This window comes from Neovison vison, chromosome 8 (assembly GCF_020171115.1).
Source record: "Neovison vison isolate M4711 chromosome 8, ASM_NN_V1, whole genome shotgun sequence".
Classification (NCBI taxonomy): Eukaryota; Metazoa; Chordata; class Mammalia; order Carnivora; family Mustelidae; genus Neogale; species Neogale vison.
Genome location: NC_058098.1, coordinates 59,634,553 through 59,658,496, shown reverse-complemented (window position 1 = coordinate 59,658,496; position 23,944 = coordinate 59,634,553). Strand labels below are relative to the sequence as shown.

The following is a 23,944-nucleotide window of genomic DNA, read 5'->3' as shown; positions in this document are numbered from 1 at the left end:
CCGCCCCTTCAAAACCCTCAGGTTGTTTTTCAGAGTCCATAGTCTCTCATGGTTCACCTCCCCTCTTCCAATTTCCCCCAACTCCCTTCTCTCTAACACCCCTTGTCCTCCATGCTATTTGTTATGCTCCACAAATAAGTGAAATCATATGATAATTGACTCTCTCTGCTTGACTTATTTCACTCAGCATAATCTCTTCCAGTCCCATCCATGTTGCTACATAAGTTGGGTATTCATCCTTTCTGATGGAGGCATAATACTCCATAGTGTATATGGACCACATCTTCTTTATCCATTAGTCTGCTGAAGGGCATCTTGATTCTTTCCACAGTTTGGCGACCGTGGCCATTGTTGCTATAAGCATTGGGGTACAGATGGCCCTTCTTTTCACTACATCTGTATCTTTGGGGTAAATACCCAGGAGTGCAATTGCAGGGTCATTGGAAAGCTCTATTTTTAATTTCTTGATTATTTTTACAACGAAGACTTTTACTCTTTTCCACGACACACTCACCTTCCCCAACATATGCATCCCTTCCATAAATGAACAGTTTATATCCATACTGTTCTTCTAAGACCTCAGGCAAGACTTTAAACACAAAAATATCCGAGGGACAGGTGGACCCTTCCCCAAGAGTCTTTGGATATAGTATGTAAGCATCATAGATCTTTCCATCTGAAGCTAGAAGAGAAAATGTGAAATATTTAGATCCAAAAAAAGGAAAGAATTGGTAACATCAGTCTTCCCAACATGCAGTTCAGAATGAATTATGAATTTGTGTGTGAGCATATGAATGAAGCAGCTGTACCAAAAATACAGTAACTTTTTAAAGTGGTGCTCTCCTACAAGTCTCTATTTTATTGTGTCTCACTCTGAATGTATTCTTTATTACTGAATGGCCTCCTCATGGGCAGAGATTCTTTTCCTCTTGGCCAGGGAACTATCCTTAGCAACCTGGTCTTATCTTCTTCCCTGTGTCTCAGCCTTGAATTCTATCCATTCTTCCTTTTATGTAGTATCGTAGTATTAATTTTTTTTTTGCAAGGTTTAAACAAAAGAGAAAGGAGAGCTTCCCTGATGCATGAAAATCATCGTTTCTTTCCTCTGAAGGCAGATCGTGGGGTCATCTATGTCCTACCCAGCAAGGGGCCAACCCTCACCATTACCAAACTGGACCGGCAAACAAATGCTCTGAAATGCCTATTTATCCCTCTCTGAGGAACACTAAAGCAGGAACTTGCAAAGCAATGCTATTCAGCCTGTTCAGTCCCCAAACAATAATGATGTGTAAGAGTAACTACTATGCTTGTATATGCCACTTTTCATTTTTAAAATTTAAGTAAAAAGCCTCTCACTTATCTTCTGTTATCTCTTAACGACCCCCTCTCTCCAACAAGGAAAAGTTGCCCAGAATACAAAATCATACCTTTTTGGGGGAGAAAAACATAGCAAGAATCCCGGTACCAAAGCACAATGTCAACCTTGAATATTTTGTAGATGAAAACAGAGCATGTAATTATTACTGTTAACATGACAAATACACCAATTGTGTGCTTCCTGAAATCAGGCACTATAGCAGAGAAGAGGAAAAAAAGATATTAGAACCAAAAGAATTAAAAATTTGGACATACCAAATTAAATATTATCATCTCAGAGAAACCATTTTTGGGACTGTTCTGCCATCCCAAATCCCAGATAATATTAACATATTCATTATTATCACTTAATAAAACATACTAATGTACAAAGCCATCTAGAATAGATACTTTTTAAAACTGAGGTGCACTGTATTAAACTTCCACCTAAATTTTACAATACAGTTGACCCTTGAACAGTACAGGTTTGAACTGCATGGGTCTTTTTTTTTTTTTTTTTACAATACAGTTCTTTTTTTTTTTTTTAACAATACAGTTACTATAAATTATGATTTTCTTAATAACAGTTTCTTTTTTCTAGCTTACCATATAGTAAGAACACAGTATATAATACACATAACATACAAAATATATTAACTGTTTATTGGGTCAAGAGCAAGCTATCAGCAGTAAAGTTTTGAGGACTCGAAGTTATACTCGAATTTTTGACTGGGATAGACGTGCTGGTGCTCCTGACTCCCATGTTAGTCAAAGGTCCACTATACAAGATAACACAGAAAAAGTGCCAAAGTGCATAGGATAGAGCACTTCAGAGTAAAACAAGTCAAAGTCGCTCAAAACCCTACAGAAGTTTCTGGAGCTATAAGAATCAGGTGGGGAAAGCTGAAGTCTAGGGGAAAGGAAAGAAGGGGCTTAGGAATGCCAAACAGAATGTGTCACTCTTCCACATTCTTCTAGCTTCATTCCCTCCAATGATTACAGTGGAGGAGAGGCAGAGTAGCAAGGTGAAGGAAAGGTAAGGGGGTATGGTGTAGAGAAGAAAGAAGAAAAAAGTGCCTTCTATATGTCAGGGCTCATGTAGGCATCCAGAAGAGAGAGTTTCAAAGCTCTATTATTTTAACTTCCCAATCTGGGTCTTTGATCCATCTGCAGCTGATTTAAATATGAAATAGGAATCAAGATATATACCATTTTTCAGACCAATATCCAACTGGCCCAATGGATAGTTCACACTAATAGCCTTAATTATGGTAGTTTCACACAAAATCATGATACCTGTAGTGTAAATCTTCCATATTTGCTATTTTTATTCAGTATCACTTTGATTATTCTTGCCCCTTAACAGTTCCATATGACTTTAAAAATAAACCTGCCCACAACAACACACCCACATAAACACATACCCAAACTTGCACAAATACTGTTGGAATTTTGGAATTTTTTTTTAATCTATAGATTCATTTGGAGAGAACTGATATCTTTATAATACAAAGTCTTTCAATCCATGAACATTGTATATCCTTCTACCTATTTAGGTCTTTTCTAATTTATCTCAATGACTTTTTTTAGTTTGTATCACAGAGATTTTAAATAGCATTTGTCAGATTCATCCTAAGTATTTGATAATTTTTGATACTATTATAAATTTAATATTTTAAGTTTAATTTCTATTTGTTGTTAGTATTTATTGACTACATAGAAATACTATATGTATATACATATATGTGTTTACATGTAGAGAGGCACTAGTGATCTTGTTAAATTCATTTCTAATTCTAATAGTTTGTCTATAGGTTTTTAAATTTTCTCCCATGTACATATTCATAAATACCCTAAATTTAATCCAACTATAAATAATCAAAATATTTCACAAATATTTTTAATATTGTAATTGATTACATAATTGAAAAAAAACCAGTAACTTCTGACATCCTTTCTGGAAAGTGGGTATTTAGGCTTCCCCTGTCTATTATGCTGTCATTTACTTAAAATGTTCATTAAATACCTATGATATGCCAGAATTTAGTCACTACTAGCTCTGGAAATAGAATGACTATTAAGATAACTGGTCAGCACCATTACAGAATTTAAATCAATAAACTAAGTATGACAGATACTGTGACAGGGGCATAGGGTTCTCTGAAAGTATATAACAGAGGCACTAACCTTGTATGTTTGGTCAGAGAGCTTGTTAAGGGCAGGCAAGAGGACAGAAAGCTTCTAGGAGAAGAAATGGTACAGCTGACAAGTGAAAGAATAGAAGTTTGCCAGGTTAAGAGGACTCCAAAAGCATTCCAGGCAGAGGAAACAGCACTGCGAACCTCAAGGTCATAGACTCTTGCAACAGTAAACCAAAATTGTATTTCAAATATTCTGTTGTTTACCTGGATGTATTAATTGGATATATGCTGAACTTAGGCCATCTGTATTCTTGGCTATACAAGTAAACGGATATAGATAAAACCTACTTTCCACTTCTGAAATATTAAGAATGGTGATGACTGTATCCTTTCCCCTTTCTGAAGGATTTTTCACTCTGTTCAAAAGAGAGAGAATAAATGAAGTTGTTTAGGGAAAACCATAACTGAGACACATATACATGGTTTATCTCTTTATTCACCATATGAATTGCAGCAGAAATTATCACCAGCCCTATGCACAGGAATAATAATCATCAGGCTGTTAGCAATACTGATCTGAGATTTTATAGCGCAAAGACCACTGTCTGTAAAAGACTTAGAAGCAGAGATCAAAGTAAAATTACCAGCTTCCAAGAAGAAAAAGATGGATGTGCATTCTAGTCACCATGAGGGCACAGAGAAGAATGCATGAGACGAGGAGCCTGGAGCAGATGACCAAGGAGAATGCTAAGGAGTCGGGAGTTGATCCCTAGAGAGGAAACAGAAAGCCACTAGAAACTTGAGACGTGGAGCCCCTGATTCTTGGTCCCACTTAACGAGTCCTTCCTAAACTTTTTAAAAAACCAGAATACAAACTCGACAAGGCAAGAAACAACAAATGTTGGAGAGGATGTGGAGAAAGGGGAACCCTCTTACACTGTTGGTGGGAATGCAAATTGGTGCAGCCACTTTGGAAAACAGCATGGAATTTCCTCAAAAAATTAAAAATAGGGGTGCCTAGGTGGCTCAGTGTGTTAAGGTCTTTGCCAGTGGCTCTGGTCATGGTCCCAGGGTCCTGGGATCGAGCTCCACATCAGGCTATCTGCTCAGCAGGGAGCCTGCTTCCTCCTCTCTCTCTCTCTCTCTGCCTGCCTCTCTGCCTACTTGTGATCTCTGTCAAATAAATAAATAAAATATTTTTTAAAAAATTAAAAATAGAACTACCCTATGACCTGGCAATTGCACTACTGGGTATTTACCCCCAAAGATAAAGGTGTAGTGAAAAGAAGGGCCATATGCACCCCAGTGTTCATAGAAGCAATGTCCACAATAACCAGACTATGGAAAGAGCGGAGATGCCCTTCAAAAGACGAATGGATAAAGAAGATGTGGTCCATATACACAACGGACTATTACTCAGCCATCCGAAAGGATGAATACCCAACTTTTGCATCAACATGGATGGGACTGGAGAGGATTATGCTGAGTGAAGTAAGTCAAGCAGGGAAGGTCAGTGATCATATTGTTTCACTTACTTGTGGAACATAAGGAATAACGTGGAGGACATTAGGAGAAGGGAAAAATAAAGGGGGAGAAACCGGAGTGGGAGACAAACCACGAGAGACTATGGACACCAGGGAAACAAACGGAGGGTTTTAGAAGGGAGAGGGGGTGAGGGGATGGGCTAGCCCGGTGACGGGTATTAAGGAGGGCATGGATTGCATGGAGCACTAGGTGCTATATGCAAACAATGAATCATGGAACACTACATCAAAAACTAATGATGTACTGTATGGTGACTAACATAACACAATTAAAAAAAAAGAAAAAAAAAGCAGAACAACATGAAGGGTAATTCAGGAAAGTTGCTTCATTGGAATGTTATAACATATTTATCCAAATTCAAAAGAAAGCCTTCCAAGTGGTCTGTTACTTGCACCACAATGACATGTACTTTTACCCGAAGTGTAGAAGATCTTATAAGTCCTGTTTAGCTCAGCAAAACTAACAGGGACAGCAAAGCATCAAGGGCCCATCAACTAACTATCGCTATCCAACTAAACCATCAAGGTTGTATACATTTCGTGACATGAAATTTAATACCAAAACTTCTCTGTTACATATTTTAGCATACTTACAGCACATATTCCTCTGCCAGCACTGAGTCGTCATCATCAATTGCTGACCCATTCCACTTCCAGAAGACAGAGTCACTAAACTGGCCACTGACATTGCAGATTAATTGCAGCTTGGATCCTGCAAAGCAATGTATTTTTAATCTTAGCAATTGACTTTTATCTGATCTTTCTAGATTAATAAATGGCCATTGAATAAAGATTTTAAATTATAGAAAAGTACAAAGAAAAAGAAAAAATTGCCCTTAAACCCACTACTTGGAGATAACTGTGATTAGTAACTTCACGCCTCTCATTCCTCATCTTCTCTTGTGTACGCATGTAATTTTTAAAAAGGAGTGTTATGGTCTACCATTTGCAAATATTGTATCCTGGGAATTCCTGCTCATTAGATCAGCCTTCCAAAATAGTCTGTTTCAAGGCCGTTTACTATTCCATAATACAAATACATTATGATTGATGCTTTTCCTATTGCTAAACACAATTTGTTCCTAATTTTTTCACTATTAGGATTAATATTCTAATGATTATTCTTGCACATCAATATTGTACATATACTGAAGCATTACTTTGAATCTGGAAGTACAGATTTAAAAAGCCAGCCCCCCTGACCCAAGTGAGACTATATAGAACATCACTTTGTCCAGCAGTATAAGTGAGTGCTTTTTATCCCCTTAGTCCCCAGATTCCAAATACTTTTGGTCATTTACCAACAAGAGAAAAAAAATTCCATCTAAATTTTCAACAGCATTGCTTGAAATCAGGGTGAATGGACGTGTCCTTTATAAGTTTAGTATTTATTTGCCTTTAAGAACGGCTTGTAATGGGCGCCTGGGTGGCTCAGTGGGTTAAGCCGCTGCCTTCAGCTCAGGTCATGATCTCAGGGTCCTGGGATCGAGTCCCGCTCAGCAGAGTCCTCTGCTCAGCAGGGAGCCTGCTTCCCTCTCTCTGCCTGCTTCTCTGTCTACTTGTGATCTCTCTCTCTGTGAAATAAATAAATAAAATCTTAAAAAAAAGAACAAAAAGAACTACTTGTTATACCATTACTTAATTGAGTCTCATATAAACCTCACTGTTGTGTGGGAGCTCTTTATAATAGCCATGATATTAACTCTTTATCATGCATGAAAACTATTCCAAATACTGTTCAGAGTTCACTGCTTTCCTTCTATTTTTGTTTATGGAAATTCTTTGGGTATAGATATTTTTATCTTTTACTTGGTCAAATTTCTGTTTTATCTATTCTCACAATTTTTTCTAAAATCGGGAAAATATCTATGTACATTTTCATTGAGGTATATATAATGTTTTCATTTTTTTATTGTTTTGATTGTTTTAGTTCTTTACTCTATCTAGAATATAACTGGGTATGGTATGAGGAAGAGATTTAACCTAAGGCTTTTGTCCAAATAGCTGACTGATCATTTCAGAACCACTTATTGAATAACAATTTGTAATGCCACTTTTATTAGAAAATAAATTATTTATTTGAGAATTTCTTGATTTGAATGTGTATACTGATACCAGTGGTACCACAAATCTTAATTACTGCAATGTTAGGGTAAATGTTAGTATCATTTCTATTACAGTTTTCCTTAATTTAGTGTTTCTCAAGATTGTTTTCATTACTGTTCCCCTTTGGAGCCTTTTAAGACATTTTTATCCTAACTGCCTCCCTCCCCGTGAATTTTTAATACCACAAACACAGTATATCGCTTTAGATTTTTTTCCACTAAGAACATATTTTCTCCCCATTGGAAATAACATCACTCCCACTCTTTGTCGATATGTAAGCTTTAAGTCTCAATTTTCCTGAGAGGTCAGAATTTATGCGGTTTTTTTCTCCCCTATAAATCCTATATATTTTTTAAAGATTTTGCTAAGAATTTTATAAACAGCTCTATGACTTGTTGCAAATGGGATCTCTTTGCCCATTATGTTCTCTAGCTGGTTATTGCCAAACACGTTTACCATTTTAGAATATCAATTTTAGTCACTTGCTTGCTTCTACAAAATATTTTTATTTTAATGAAGTTGGTATAGACATTTAAAACCCCTATACCTAGGCCCAAAAGTACAAATAAAATAAAAAGAGCAGTGCTCTGTTGCATACACTTCTGCATTAAAAACTTTATTAACTACTTATGAAAATCACGAATTTGGGGGAGTCTTATGACAAGATCTTTCTTTAATCTTAAAATGGTTTATCTTCAGTGAAGCCATCTTTGGAGTTAGTCCCTATCTTCACCATCTCTACAGTTCCTCAACTTCAGCCCAGTATCCCTGTTCTTTGGGGCCGACCCTCAAATTTTAAAAGCAGCTTTAAGTTAAGGAAAGACCATTTTTCCACAGTTCAGTTCTCTGAGAAACTTTCACCTCCTACTGAAAGCCACACGTCCAGAAGGGAAGTAATCACGAGCCAGAATTTCAGGGCCAGTCGGAAAGCCATTATGAACACTAGCATCAGCGAGTTATTTACCACAAGCCTGAAGACGCACAGTCCTGGAAAAGGGTGGCCCCTCTGTGCACATGTGTAATTTGTAAAAAGGAGAGGGCGACAGGAACTGAGGTTTCATCACCAAAACTCAGCGCCAGGAAAACAAACAATAATGACTAATGGACAACAGAATTCACACCACCAGATGCCTCAAGGAGGTTAGGGGCCAGTCTTCAATTCCATCTTGAACACCACATGACAAAAGAATTATTTTTGAAACTAAAAGAAGATTGAGGGGAAAGAAGAAAAAAATAAAAATAGTATCTAAACTGTGGTATGAACTCCCTGTTTGTTCCTGATAAACTTCAATCACATCTTCCCCCCCTTCCCAGCTCCCCTGGACTCATTATCAAGCAATCCTCTGACCTTCAAAGAAAAACCTGAGTGAATTCACAGGAACATCCGGTCTTTGACAGTAGGATTCTTTGAGTTTCCTGAGATACGTCGTCCACCACTGTCACTTCAAAGTGAATCTCACTGCCACCGTGTCCAGTGACTGAGTTTAATGTACGCTCTTTCCTTCTCATCCCTCAAGTCCCCAGTTAAAGGTTTTGCCTCCTGGTTAAACACAGTGATGACGGCTTCACCCAGAGTCTCCTCCCCGCAGTAGTGGTCTCAGGGAGGCAGGACCTCGCTCAGGGACTTACAAATCCATCTCTTCCCCACAGCACACCACCGCTACACCTTGAATATTAATTTTGTATCTGGCCAATTAATATTAATTCTAACCTCTCCCTGGTAACTCTCGTGAAAGTAGTACACACATTATATGATCTGCAAATAATAAAGTCCTTTTCTCCATTACAGTAAGCATGCCTTGGTTCTTTTATGTATGATGGTATCAACAGGGCACTTCTAGAATATGTAAAGCAATGATGTGTTATTTGGGCATCTTTGCTTGGAGGGTCTATGCCTGTAGAACGTCTCACACTAGTGTCATTCTCCATTAAGAATATTAGGAACTATTAGTTTGAATCAATGTTATTTATTAAGTTAAAGAAGTATCCCCCAGTTCTATTTTTCTAAGTCATTTTATTGGTACTGAACCTTAGCATAAGCTTGTTTGACACCCTTCAGGATAATCATATGACAGGGTGACGTGTGCATCTGGTCAACGGGGTATATTAAAATAATTATTTCCTAACATAAAGCTATTTTTTAGATTTGGAGATCAATGCCACCTGAACTTCAGAAGCCTAAAATGTATGCCTCTAGAACACGAATTCTAAACAGAAGCTATGGCCAACAGGATAAAAAGTGGTTCATGGGCGTAATATTATACCTCCATCAGAAAGGATGAATACCCAACTTTTGTAGCAACATGGACGGGACTGGAAGAGATTATGCTGAGTGAAATAAGTCAAGCAGAGAGAGTCAATTATCATATGGTTTCACTTATTTGTGGAGCATAACAAATAGCATGGAGGACAAGGGGCGTTAGAGAGGAGTAGGGAATTTGGGTAAATTGGAAGGGGAGGTGAACCATGAGAGACTATGGACTCTGAAAAACAATCTGAGGGGTTTGAAGTGGCGGGGGGGTGGGAGGTTGGGGTACCAGCTGGTGGGTATTATAGAGGGCACGGCTTGCATGGAGCACTGGGTGTGGTGAAAAAATAATGAATAATGTTTTTCTGAAAATAAATAAATTGAAAAAAAAATCTTTAACAAAAAAGATTAAAAAAAAAAAGTGGTTCGTGGGGAGAGGGCAAGAAAATCCTAGATATTGCAATGGTTTGTGGCCTGGCAAAGTGCCATGGTAGAGCATCAGATATACAATAGATCTGTGGCATTAAAACTAAGAAGGGGGGAACCTGGTTGATTCAGTGGGTAAAAGCCTCTGCCTTCGGCTTGGGTCATGATCCGGATGGAGCCCTGCATTGGGCTCTCTGCTCAGCAGGAAGCCTGCTTCCCCCTCACTGCCCCCTCCGCCTGCCTCTCTGTCTACTTGTGATCTCTGTGGTCACAAATGTTTACCTTCTAATCTCCGTACAGCTATTCACTGTCTTCATGCGGTGACTTTTACAGAAAAGAACTTTGCATGCCAGCCTGGCTTTTGATCCTCTGATACCAAAATCTGTTTTTATGTTTGGACCAGTGGTTCTCAAGAGAACATTCGGTGATGGGGAAAATGTTCTATGTTTGTGCTAATATGGTAATCACTGGACATATATGGCTATTAAGCCCTTGAAATATGGCTAACATGACTGAAGGACTAATTTTTAATTGAACTAAATTAATTAATTTACTTGATTTAAAGTTACATGTACATAGCCACATAAGGCTAGTGGTTACTGGATTGTATAAAGTAGGTCTGGATACTTATAGGATTATGTCTTTGCTCTTGAAATAAAAACATTTCACTGACTTGGTGGTCATTCTAGAAAAATACTTTTCCTTTTTGGTCTGATATCCTATACTTCAGTCTAAAAACTTAGTTCTGATCTTAAGAAATCCATTCCATGCCAGTCAGATAAATTACATTTCTCATTTCTAGTCCTGTTGAACTTAGTCTTTGGCTGATGTTTTCATGGGTAATAAACATCCACAGGAAAGTGAGGGCGGGCAAATCAGATGTGAGTAGATTTCTGCTAGGAGAGGCAGGAAACTGAAAGAAACATTTAAAGACATACTTTGTTTTTATTTTCCCACTAATTACAGATCTACTCAGTAAACGGTTTTGGTGATGTGTAGCAAAGGTAGAGTTTATCTTGAGTTCAAAATAATGATTTCAGCATAGGGTGACTGGAACCCACTTACCCAGCCCTACTTCCACCGTCTCGTTAGCTGGACTCACAATTACAGGCCTCAGAGGCTTGATTTCTTCTGAAAGACAAACATCCACAGGGCTTCTTAGTCTCTTACAGATCAGAATCTCAACTGATGACAACCGTTAGCAAAATGTACGAAGACATACCGTGGCAGCGGGCCAGATATGTCCCCGCGTGCCCAAAGCGTAGACGGCAGGAGACAGAAGACAAGAGATGAAGGAAAGAGGCCAACGTGGATGTCACGGCTAAGTACGATGCCCGCTGGTAAGCCTGGGCCCTGCGCAACCCATTGAGTTTGGTGCTACAAACACACACATGACAGGGACTCCAGACAAGTGCCTCTTGCGAAGCAAGTCAGGAACAGCAAGTAGCTGTGGAGAGGGACTTCCGTGGATGATGCATGAACCGGACAGACCACTCGCGCTAAACCTGCTTCTCTTTAGTAATTGGAGTCATGACCCAAGAGTGCAATGCCAGGCGATTTGGCAGAATTTATTTAAAAGGGCAGAAGAATATCAAAGAGGTCCAGAAATTCGTCTGTGTTTTATTTCCAAGAAGACTGACTTCAAAGGTTCGTCTGTGGCCAAGCCTGAGAAACTATGAACTGAAATGCCCAGTATTCCACCACAGTAAAAATAATAATAATAATAATAATAATAGTAGCCTCCATTAGGGCAGGATCTTGTCTCTTCTGTTCCCTAATGTACACCTAGAACAGTGCCTGGTATATAGTAGATGCTCAATTGATATTTTTGAGTCTGTTCTATGCAAACAAAATATGACCTCTTCTCTGAAGTATATTATTTCTATAAAAGGGATCAGAAAAGACAGAGTATTTAAAATATATTTGACCTATTAAAAAAATTCCCTAGTTCTCTCTAAAATTCTGTCTGCTGGTCTGGTTTCTGTATATCAAGAAAGACAAACCAGAGCTACCCCACAGCTGCTAAGATGGTTGTAATGTAAGGAGCATTGAAAATTATAATTCACTAATGCTTATAGGAACTAGGCAAGGAATTCATTTTGCTTCAATAAAATTAATGTTTGAAATATATAAGTTATTAGAGAATTGAGAAAAGTTATCTCTGTGTAGGGTGATTGTGTTTAGGGTTTACGTGAGACAGTCCCCATCTATGCCAGTTGTCCCAGCATAACCAATAATAAGGTCCCTTTAACTTTTAAAGTCATGGTTAGAGGAACTCTTGTTACTGAAAGTTTACAAAATCTATTTACAGAAAGGCTGAGCATTCAGCCCATTCCCAGGTAATTTGTAGGAGTGCATTTTCTTGTAAAATTGCTTTTAAGGTGAAACACAGTTAATAGAGAACTGAAAGCCTCGGGAATATTGACAAGAATAATTATCAATGCCTATTTATTTCTCCTTTGTTTTGCACCAGGCACATGATCACAGGCTGAGCATACTCGGTCACTAATCTTCCCAACAACTTTGGAAGGTTGTATCATCTTACAGAGGAGGAAACAGGCTTAGAGAAAGAAAGTAACTAAGCTAACAAGAAACTAACAAGAGGTACAGTACACTCTAGGAATGCAACACATTCCAAAGCCCATTAGCATCCACCCCCATCAAGATCAAGTAGATGTTCCTTACTGCTAGACACTCAGACTCCCCAAGCAAAAGCACTCAGGATTGCCCTTTCTCATACTCTAGTCACAAGAAACCCCAGAGCTCTCTGGAAGAACCATCTTCAGCTATGGCAAAGAACAAGCTTCTTACTTCAGTTGGAAAACACAGCTCTTACCGTCTGTCTAATTAGCACTGCATCTGAAGCAGGAATGCAAAACGTGTACACAGTATTAGCAACAAAAAAGCTAAAGCCATGCGACCTTTGGCAAGTTATCAAGCTTCTCTTGGGTTTAGTTTCTTCCTGAACAATGAAGGTACCATTAGAACCATGGTTTCTGGGCCTTCCCAGATTCAAACTCCTAGGATTAGAGCTATGACTCACCTATAGTCTTCAGTTCTATAACCCGGGTAACACGATATTGCTTTCCCAAGTACATGTAGAATATTCCACAAGTATATTTCCCATTATGTGCTGCAGTCACATTTGCTATAACAAGTCTATCTTTCACTCCACTGAAGTATATATTGTCAAGAAGTAGAGGTTTGCAATCCTAGAAAGATGGAGAGGAAGGAAGTATTAAAACCAATTAATGATTTTCCCCAGCCTACCAGCAAAAGAAACTCCATTTTTCCATATTGGCAAATATTTTATGCATGGGGTGTGTGAATGTATGTATATGTACATATTCATATATATCCATAGATATATGAATTGAAAACCTCAGGAAAATTTATAATAATCATCATCATATACCCGTTTTACACCAAACACATGACTGCAAACTGAGCACATATATGAATATATATGACTATGTTTCTTGTGTACGAGTTTTAATATAGTACTTTTTTGTTTGCAATAATCCTAATCACATTTCCAGGATATTAAATCTTTATGCCTATGAGCCTTGCACTTTGAAGACAAGTGAAGACAAATTTACTCTGCAAGGAAAACACGTTTGAGGGCAGAATGCTAATGCCATAGTTTCTTAGTAATGCCGTACTTCCTTTCTGTGTTGATATTAATTATTTTGTATTTCTTAACCTCTAACAAGACAATTCCCCATGTAAGTTCCAACAAACTAGGTAGATCAAAGGTACCAAAACACGAAGTGGAATGCTACCCAATCCAATTTTAAATAAAATTAACAGAAAGTAAGACTTTCATTAAATGTATGCAGTCTAACAATTTAAAAAATATATATATTTCCTATTAAGTTTCACCATGCAAAAGCAACCAATATGTCAAATGAAAAAGTACACTGCAGATTCACCCTATTGTCTAGGTCAGGAAACTTTTCTGTTTGCTGGAAAAATAAAATACCATATTGAATATAAAATTACCTTCTGCCACTGTATTTTTGGTAACTCATTATTTTCATCTTTAAAAAAGTCCATATAGGGACACACAAGTTGTCCATCTGCTGCAACAGGTAGTCTCTGCGTAAAGATAGTTTCTGTGTTGTAACACAAGTTAGGTTCATGCTGTACAAACCTAATGGTTGTTTTAATTTTGAGGCAGTAAGTTGCATTCCTAAAATCAATCAAAATAGTTGAATTCAGTACAATTAAAAATGTTTTGTCCTTACCTATTGCAGGCACACAGAACACATGTCTGCAACATATCGATTCTTTTCTTACCTCATGGTGCAAAAGTAATACCCCGAATCCTCCACCATGGCAGGAACAAACCAAAGCTCATCTTTGTGCTGATGAATCCTGGCACCTACATCCATAGATATAGGTGTCTTGCTGTCATTTTTATACCAAATTATAGGGTCTTTCTTTTCATTTGGGTTAATAAAACAGGAACGAACATCAATTTCATATGCAGATGAAACTAAAATTACCCGTTCTGTCTGTTCCTCACATATGTCTTGAAAAGGGAAAAAGAGAAAGCAACGTCTGTGAGAAATTCATCCGTTTCTTCATGCAATATTGACATTTAAATGCATCAATCATAAAATGTATCAATTCATATTATATATGAGTTTTAACAGCTTTATAACGAAAGGCATGATCTTGGAAGACTGAAAGATTTATATTCAAATCCAGTCATGCCACTTACTATCTGTGTGCCCTTGGGAAAGTTATTTAGCCTCTCTTATCCCCTCTTTATTCATCTAAAGACTGGTGCTAATACAGCAAGAGAGAGACCTGCTTCAGTACAAAATGGACTAGATTTGCCCTGTCACCTGAACAACTGAAAAAATGGACCACATATATGAAATATTCAAAACACTGAACATCGAGGAACAAAGGACAGAAATGCCAGAAAGATGGAAAAGATAGTAGGTGAACCCTACAATTTTCCCAAGTTACTGTCTAGAGAAAGATTCTAGGTCATGACATTGTAAGGAGGAAACACAAACAAGACCAGGGTTCTGTCTGAATGGAGAAGACAGAGCTGGAAATCTAGGTAAGCCACGAGTTTGGAGGACAGAGCAGGAAAGGGACTGGAGATGTATAGATACATAGACAGAGAGAGGGTTTTGGAGATCTGTACAGTCTCCCTCAAGGTTTTAGCTGAGTACCAATTAGTATAAGCACATAAGGAACTACCCAAGGTCAGAGTGAAGATTGCCAAAAGGATTGGAGTAAATATCCACTGGACCACATACTGCTGTTCTCAGCAGCTGGAATGGAAAACCTCATGGCTCATGGAACATCAGGTAGAGAACCCAGAGGGTTTTGACCCTGTAGATGGAGCAAATTAGGCCTAAGATAAGACTTTTTCTGATCTTGACTAATTAAGCTTAAAAGCAAAACCTGAAAAGATCAACTATTTCCAAGTAACAACCCTGTAGCAGAATGGTTCAGGAACATTTTTAGTAATACGAAAACACCCAGCACCCAAAATGGTAAAATCTATAGTGTCTAGCATTCAATAAAAAATTATGAGGTGTACAAAGAAGTGGGACAATACAATCAATGATGAGAATAAAATCATCAGGGCGCCGGGTGGTTCAGTCAGTTAAGCGTCTGCCTTTGGCTCAGGTCATGATCTCAGGGCCCTGGGATCCAGCCCTGCATCAGGCTCCCTGCTCAGCAAGGAGTCTGCTTCTCCCTCTCTCTCCATCCCTCCCCTCACTTGTGCTCATGCTCTCTCTCTCTCTCTCAATCTCTCAAATATATAAATAAAATCTTTCCAAAAAAATACAAAAGTAATCAATCAAAACTGACCCAGAAATGATACAGATCACAGAATTAATAGATTAAAATAGTTATTGCCACTGTGCTTCATTTCTTCAAGATACTAGATCAAACATGTTGAGACACAAAAAAAATATTTTTTTAAAACTTGAATTTCTAGTGATGAAAACTATAAAGTTGACTTTAAAAATACATAGGATATGATTAATGGCAGATTTGACACTACAGAAAAAAAGATTAGTGAACCTCAAGCTATAGCATTATTAAATCTCTTTAAAGATAATTGAATTTTTAAAGTAAAAATTTAAAGAGTATTGTGAGATTTATAACATATAAAGAAATAAAACATAGGAACAGTCTGACAAAGCTCAAGAAGGGACAAGTGGGTGTGTATTGTTCTAAGTTTTCTATAGTATATGTGAAATAGTATAGTATCACTTAAAAGTAGACAGCAGTAAGTTAAAGATGGATACCATAAGCCTGAGAGCAGTTATTTTAAAAAAAGATAAGCTATTAGCATAAACCAGACAAAGGAGATAAAGTGAATTATGATATACGGATGGCAAAAAAGCACATGAAAAGAAGTTCACTATCATTAGTAGGAAATGGAAATTAAAATTACAAACAACTATTACTTCTTTCAGTATTAAAATCAAAAAGGTGGACAATATCAGGTGTTGGTGAGATGTGGAAATTTCATTTACTGCTGGTGACCATATAAAATGGTACAACTGCTTGGAAGACACTTTAGTATGTTCTTAGAAAGTTTCATATAAGCCTACCATATGACCCAGCCATCCGCCTCTCAGATATTGACCTAAGAGGAATGAAAATATAAGTCCACTCAAAGACCTGAGTGCTAACTTTCATAGTGCCTTTACTCTGAATAGTCAAGAACCAGAAATAGCTAAAATGTCCATCAAGTGTGACTGGATAAATGAACGGGGATATACCCATATAACAGACAACTACCATGTATTAAAATAATATCTATCCATTTATACAATATGAACAGATCTCAAAATAATTATGCTGACAGAAAAAAGCCAGACTAAAAAATAAATAAATAAATAAACAAAAAAGCTAAAAACAAAAACAAAGAAACTGGATGGAGACATCCAGATGTCTCTGGATGGTTCTCAGCTATGGGTTCCTAATGGCTGCATTTAACACCTCTTCTGAATGAAAGCCAGGATCTCCCATCAAACTCCTCAATCGGCAACAAAGTTGGAGAAGGCCTGGCCTTGACATTGGAGGCCTGGAGCTTAGCTGCTGCTCTGACACTAGCTATGTGAGCTTGGGCTCTTAGCCTCACTGTGCCTCAATTTCCCAAATCACAAGTGAAGGAATGTATAGTACAATTCTGTGATCAGGAGGCTCTCTGTTCTGGGATTCAACAGAAACAGGTGAGGAGAAAAAACTGACTCTGTCAGGGAAGATACTTCATGTATTCTAAATAATAGGGCTTCTCAGCAGACAAGAAAATGAGGAAATGCTTAACTTACCAGCTTCCAGAGAAGAAATCAGTACAGCTGTAAAACAAACAAGCCTGAGTAACAGTTTCATATTCTCCTGAAAAAGAGAGGAATGGATGTGAAACAAGAATTAAAATGCTATTATTCCAGAAAAATCTCTAAAACCATATAAACTAACTCCCACCTGCTTCCACCCTCATCCTCAAGTCATGATGATGGGCTATTAGTCTACCTGTCTCAATGTGATCCTGCTTCTGAACCTACCTCACGGCAAGAGGACTGCATTCCTTAAATATCCTGTAATTCTGACATTTTACTCACATAAACCAGCCTTCCCCACGTTTGCCCAGATTAAATGCATTATTATATTTACTATATTATATACATATAATATATAATATATATATTATATTATATACTAGTATTATATTTACTAAACTATATTTAGATTATTAAAGTAAGAAGTCTAGCAACCCAGCTTATTAGCTCTTTCTGTAACTGTGTGAGTGTGTGTTTTAAGGCTCCATGATAAAGAGGCAGAAAATAAAGGGTTAAAATATTTCCCAGTGGCCAGTTCCAGGCACATCAATTGCTGGTGTTAGTTATCTGAAACAATGTAACGATATCAGGAAACTTAATGAACAGTGCCAGTGGTTAGTTCATGCAATTACAAGATCGGACTTGTTTGATTACTAAGCATGGGAGAAGAAGCAGAAGGTGCCAGGGTGAGTTTTATACAGATTATATCTCAAGATGTAATTCTGAATTAAGTGTGGGAAAATGCTGACTCATACATGTCCAAGGCTAATGGCCTGCCACCGCAGGGCAGTGTGGTGTTAGACACAATGGCTCCCTGGGTCTCAGTTCCCTCATATGTACCAGTGAGGGGGCAGTCAGATCATCACTGAGCCATTCCCACTCCGATAGTGGAACACGGAAGCCAAACCCCCTGGGTCCAGGTTTTGCTTTGCCTGTCCCAGAACTGTTCTGAGAAAAACCAGGGGATAGAGCAGGCCCTTCCTCTCAACAGAATCTTGGGGCAAGGTGGTCAGCTCTGGGCCATGAGGTGGGATTAAGAGTCGTATGTCCAAGGATGGACGGTGAAAGTGAGGGACGTAAAGATGCACCCGAGACTAAATGAACCATGCTCCTGACAAAAATTACCACAGGGGCTCCTGGGTGGCTCAGTGGGTTAAAGCCTCTACCTTCAGCTCAGGTCATGATCTCAGGGTCCTAGGATTGAGCCCCACATCGGGCTCTCTGTCAGCAGGGAGCTTGCTTCCTCCTCTCTCTGACTGCCTCTCTGCCTACTTGTGATCTCTGTCAAATAAATAAATAAAATCTTCAAAAAAAAATTACCACAAACCCCACTAGGCCCCCCACACAACACAGAAATTTCAAGGATGATGCCAAACCTGACTAGACTTGCACTGCCAATAGTTGAAAGGCTGGCCAAGTGAGGAAGTCTCTCAACAGCATCTGTGTTGTGCTATTTGAAGGCAGAGTGCTAGAGCCAGAGACAAAAATAATAATAATAATAATAATAATGAACAAAATTAAAAAATAAAGCAAGAAGCTACTCTTCAAGATGGCCACCATTTAGGCATAAGCCCCAGGTGATCACAGTTGCGTCCCACACATCCCCTCCCCCCCACATCCCTCCATCCTCTGGTCAATGCTTCCATTCCCCATTTGACAAGACAGGGATGACATGAGCAGTATTTGTGGTTGACACCTGCTGAAGGTGAAATGGTTGTCACGTATGAGGGGCACTGAATCGTCAGGTAAATGGTTACCCTCAAATGTAAGCTATCATAACCACCCCCGTGCTGATGACAAGTACAAGCTTTGGTGAAGTGTTTCCAGTTATCCCTTCATTCATCCCTTCATTCGGTCACTGCTGAATTCAGCAATTGCATGCTGACTATCTACTGCACGCCTGCAGCTACACGTGGCCCTGGGAACACACAGGAATAACAACCAGGGTCTGGCTCAAGGAGCTCATCAGCCAGCGGGGAAAGCAGGCAGGGCCACAGAGTTATCCAATGATGCAGAGGTGTCTCTGGGGAGAGCAAAGCCCAGGGCCCTAACTCAGCCTGGAGGAGGGCTCCTGGAAGGGGTTACTGAACCTTAGGAGGTGGTGGGGAGCACATCGACTTCTGGAGCATAAAAGGTGGGAAGCCAAGGTGGGAAGGTGGGAAGCCAAGAAGCAAAGCTGGGGAGGCTGACAGTGCCCAGAACACAGAGCCCAGCTTGGAGTTGGGACTGCAAGTCGCAGGTGGCAAAAAAGAGACTCACTTAAAGGTGTTACGCTACGGGGTGGTATACAATCAGATTTCACAGAGATCTTTGGCACCTGTGTGGAATACAAACCGGAGACAAGAGGGTAGGTGGAGAGAGCAGGGTGCCGTGAGAGGGTGTCCACATGAGAGCGGATGTGGCCTGAGCCAGCCAGCAGTGAAGGACAGGCAGAAAGGCGGTGGATCTGAGAAGTGCTCAGAGGCCTGCGAAAGGAGGGGTGACAAAGCGGGTCTGGGATGCACCAGCCCTGATTCACTCAGGTGAGGACCAGTGAGGGCTGGGCCAGGTAAGAGGGACAGGTTCCAGCATGCACAAGACAGTCCGAAGAGAGGCCCAAAAGATGTCACTCACAGCACCACTGGGCCTGGGTCTGCTGGGGCTAGCTAGCAGTGTCACCTCCAACAGAAACGGAGACTCCGAGCGCCACTAAAAGCTGAGTGACACGGACACAGGGCCCGGAATGTGCTGAAACTGGACAGCACACCGATCATAACCTTAGTGATCGGTAAGTGACCCTGGAAAGAGGGTGAGCAGTGGCCCTCAGTGAGGCCACAGACCCCTTCAGAAATCAGATACGGAGTTGTCCCAGAGGAATGTGGGCAGACAAACAGAACGTTCTGTGCACCTTGAGAGACACACCGGGATCACCTGAAGCTGAGGCCACAGACTCCAGCCGTCTATGGGAAACGGCCCACGGGCCGGCTGAGAGGGAAGCAACCGTTACCTTGGAGACGGCTCTTCCTTGGGTGAAGTGGTCCTGCTTCTCAGCACGGAGTCAGCATCCTCAAGGGGCGACTCTACCTGGAGAAGGAAGCACACCAGTGTGAGCTGCAGTGAGGGAGCTTCGAGGTACCGACCGCTGCTCAGACCTTGAGAAGTGTCCAAACCAACCAAAACAAACTGACAAAAGTTGAGTCAGCATGTTTAAAGGGCACCACGTTCCACAGTCCTCTGAGACAACGGTTTCAGAAAACTGAGGGGCGGGGGGTGAGGAATACCCAGAGGCTGACAACCACCACCACTCTTGGAATAACTGCACGAAACCTGGCACTTAGCTGACCCAGGGAGGCAGAAGGGGGGCACCACCACGTGTGGGACCTCGCCACTGTATGCCCTGGGGGAAAAGAGCTCAGAGAATGAACCAGATGCCAGGAAGAACATGAACAGGACCTTTTTAAGGACAGGCACACTGTGCGTCCTCAGGCTTCCTTCTAGCAAGCTTATCGATACACCTGCATTCCCGATGGCAGAATCTGAAAGAACTTCCCGAAAAGCTGAATTGTGATGTGCCCTATAGGCATTCCACCATCCATTCCCTGGTTTTTACGGTTTACTTGGGATACTTTGGAGTCTGGTATTTGCTTCAGGTCTGTTTGATTTCCTCAGGCCTTTGCAACACTGGTCAGGCTGAAGCATAAGGCCTTTTCATGTCCGATCCGTAAAACAGCCTGACTCATGCAGCACCAAACACTCCGCTTAGATTAAATGGACTAAGAAGCACCTGACCATTCATGTTAGGTTTACAGGAAAGTACACAGCATCACATTAAGGGGCCAGAGGCACAGAGGCTTATCCACATCAAATAAAACACAAAATCAAAGGCTCCCTGATCTTCCATCCTCTGTCCGAAGCACACTGCCCCGCCCACCTCCATCAGTGTGGCCCAGAAATGAGCATAGCATGGGGTGGGGGGACCTGTAGGGAAAGTGTCAGGGAAATGAACAGGGTGAGGACAGGAAGAAGGATGGGCAAGAGGAATGAATGGATTTGGAAAGTCCAGGAAACCTCTAGCAGACTGGACTTCCCAAGTCCCCCCAAACCACTTCCCTTTCCCTCTTCCTCTTTGCCCTGAAAGTCTCTAAAAGAACTTTTATAGATACTGTCTCTTCTCCCATCCTCTGCTATTGGTTCATGGCTTCTGCTCCTTGCAATCTGCCCTTCTCCCTCCGTGTTGTCTCCACAGGGCTCCCCAGGCCTGTCACTTGGTTCTAACCTTCCCAGCCCTCCTGCTTCTCCTATGACTTCCCACCAGCTCTGAGCCGATTCTGATGTGAGGCTTCTCCCAGGGGCGCCAATAGACGCTCCCCCTCCTCCACAGCCAGAAACACCAAGTCGCATAGGTTCCACCTGACCAGGGCACCTGGTGCCTCAGACCTCTGGCTCTGGGACCCAGGGCTCCCCTGATGGCTGCCCTTCCCTACTGGGCCAGGAGAGAAAGGTACAGAGAAGACTGTCTCCCTCTCCCTTACATACTCTTGTGAAGAAGGCCCCATCCTACTTCTCTTGTATTGTGGTAAGAGCTCAGGAAGGAAGCGAGGACGGGAGAGAAAGATTCATCTACCCAACATCTTCACATTAGACTACACAGAGAGGAAAACCTGGCCTCGAATCAAGGGGGAGAAAGGCTGGAATACAGGTACTAAGTGTGAGTCAGAGAAGAGAAATGCTAGGGGAAGCATTATGAGGCTGGGAACCACACTGGAAAGGGAAGATTACTACCTCAGGGTGACACAAAGGCTGCAGAGCCAGGAAGCCAGGGAGGACGCTGAGGTAGAGCAGGAGGAGCAGGACCAGACACTGGGCACAATTCCCTCCAGAAGGATACTGGCTAAGTCAACCTCCCTTGTCCAGAGGCAACTGGGCAAACTGCTGTGATTTTTGAAATCGGTTTACAAATAAAACTCAAAATATATTTTTAGAAAGTACTGACAATAAAAAAGTCACAGATCTATTCTACTGTGTTATTTATTATTCAGAGGAATTTTCCACATAAAAGAATGAAGGGAGAGAGAAGGATTAATGCTCGCAATAAATTAACACACACACGGCTCCTTTCCTACCCTCACAGGCAGTGACAACTGTATTACACATGAAATTCCACCCTGCCTACCATCCGCTCCACAGCCGATTCCAGCAGGAGTGCAGGGGTCTGGGTGGGGGCGGGGGGGCACCCTGAGATACTGACACCAAACCGGGCCCCAGCATGACAGCGGGCCCTGGCTGGTCACCCCGCCGCCCCCAGCAGCCTGGTCCATTCCCATGCAGGTAGGAAAACAGGAAGCAGAGCTTTCTATGACCATCACGCAAAAAAGCAATCCATCATGAACTTCCGGAGTACAGTTCCCCTCACTCTTTGTGATCATAATGTACTTGGAAACTGGTACACACCATGGCTCTGTGGCACACGGCGGGCATGTGCGAAGCCTCTTGTTTGTTAGAGAGAAAAGTGGAAATGAGACCGGAGCACAGCTGACTCCAGCAGGCACTCAACTACAGAAGCTGAGATGGGGTGAAAGGGTTAATGATGAGCAGGCCCCCAACAGAAGATCCGCTCATCCCCTAGCACCATCCTGTCCGTCTGTGAGGAACTCCATACCCTGCACAGATGCAGTGAAAGTGACAGCTGGGGGATGGAGGGACAGCCGCCAGAACCCACGAGGCTTCCACAAGGCCCAGGGGCTCCAGTGCAGAGGGAAGGGGTGCCTTCCTCTCCTTCCTCTATTAATGCCTTCTTATTCCTGAAGAATTTTCCCACAACCTTGAGGAATTTCCTTCTTATTCCTGAGGAATTCCCCCACATTGTGTGTCTTGCCTGCCAGGCCAGAAGCCAGGCACAGGACAGAGGTGGCACGCATCAGATACATCCCAGACCTCAGGAAGACACCTGCCCCCTGTGGGTCCACCTCTGGGAGGCGGGCGGCGGGCACGAGGTTCTGGAAGCAGGCTGCGCTGTCCCACAGAGCATCTGCACGGACGAGTCCCCCACGTGGCTTGTGCTCTTCCTGTCCACGTCAGCCTCCCAGCTGGACTCCCTAGATGGCCCCCCAGCTCCGTCACATATCATGAGGTGCCCTGAGAGTGCATAGATATAGACATCCCACATGCAAATCTACCCTCCCCCCACCCGTACAGCCCGGGCCACTCGGCAGACCAGGGAGGCATGGTGGTTGCTGAGTTCACAGGGGGAGAGACCTGTGCGTGTGCTCTGCCCAGGCTGTTTGGACAAGGAATCTCCCGGGTCCCAGTGCCTCGATTATGGCCATGCTGGTGTGCACAGGCTCCAAGGAGGCACATACTTTTAGCCCCACAGACTCCTGGCCATGCTGAGGCCCGAGGCCAGCTGAGAAGCAGTGCAGGACCCTCCAAAGTATGGGGCCTGCAGGGGACCACTCTGACTTGGTTCTAAGGGTAGTTCCGCAGGAGCCACACCTCTGTAGAAACCCAAGAAGAGAGAGATGACACCAGCAAAAGCCTCCTCCCCTTCTTCCTTTCGAAGACCTGAAGGGCCCTACATCTGAAATTTAAACAGAAATCGTACTGGTACTTTCCACATTTCCACCTCCTACCAGCTCAGTCTTCACACTGAGTGCCTGACAAATACATACACAGCATCATTTAATACGACTTCCCATCCCATGTATTATTCGACATATGTATATATGTATATTTGACACAACAGAAAAATAGAGAATTGGGCTCTGACTAATTAACTGTAACTGGGAAGGGCCTGTGGACAGTCCCTGAAAGAAGCAAAGA

The 23,944-nt window shown here is 41.4% G+C and overlaps 1 protein-coding gene across 5 annotated transcripts in view; it reads right to left on the bottom strand.

Annotated features, from left to right (window-relative positions):
- Positions 1–23,944, bottom strand: part of IL1R1 (interleukin 1 receptor type 1) — a 73,237-nt gene that overhangs the window by 4,069 nt on the left and 45,224 nt on the right. For 3 of the 5 annotated variants that reach the window (XM_044263743.1, XM_044263744.1, XM_044263745.1), the window contains 11 exons: positions 20,133–20,209; positions 18,523–18,614; positions 17,138–17,204; positions 14,121–14,355; positions 13,824–14,013; positions 12,865–13,033; positions 10,887–10,952; positions 5,636–5,753; positions 3,762–3,913; positions 1,428–1,571; positions 515–682 (listed from right to left, as the gene is read on the bottom strand). In XM_044263743.1, coding sequence (XP_044119678.1) covers positions 515–682; positions 1,428–1,571; positions 3,762–3,913; positions 5,636–5,753; positions 10,887–10,952; positions 12,865–13,033; positions 13,824–14,013; positions 14,121–14,355; positions 17,138–17,198 — 1,303 coding nt within the window. In that variant the 5' untranslated portion in view covers positions 17,199–17,204; positions 18,523–18,614; positions 20,133–20,209. Of the gene's footprint in view, positions 1–514; positions 683–1,427; positions 1,572–3,761; positions 3,914–5,635; positions 5,754–10,886; positions 10,953–12,864; positions 13,034–13,823; positions 14,014–14,120; positions 14,356–17,137; positions 17,205–18,312; positions 18,335–18,522; positions 18,615–20,132; positions 20,210–23,944 lie in introns of those variants that run through there. The other 2 variants (XM_044263746.1, XM_044263747.1) reach the window with 2 other exon arrangements.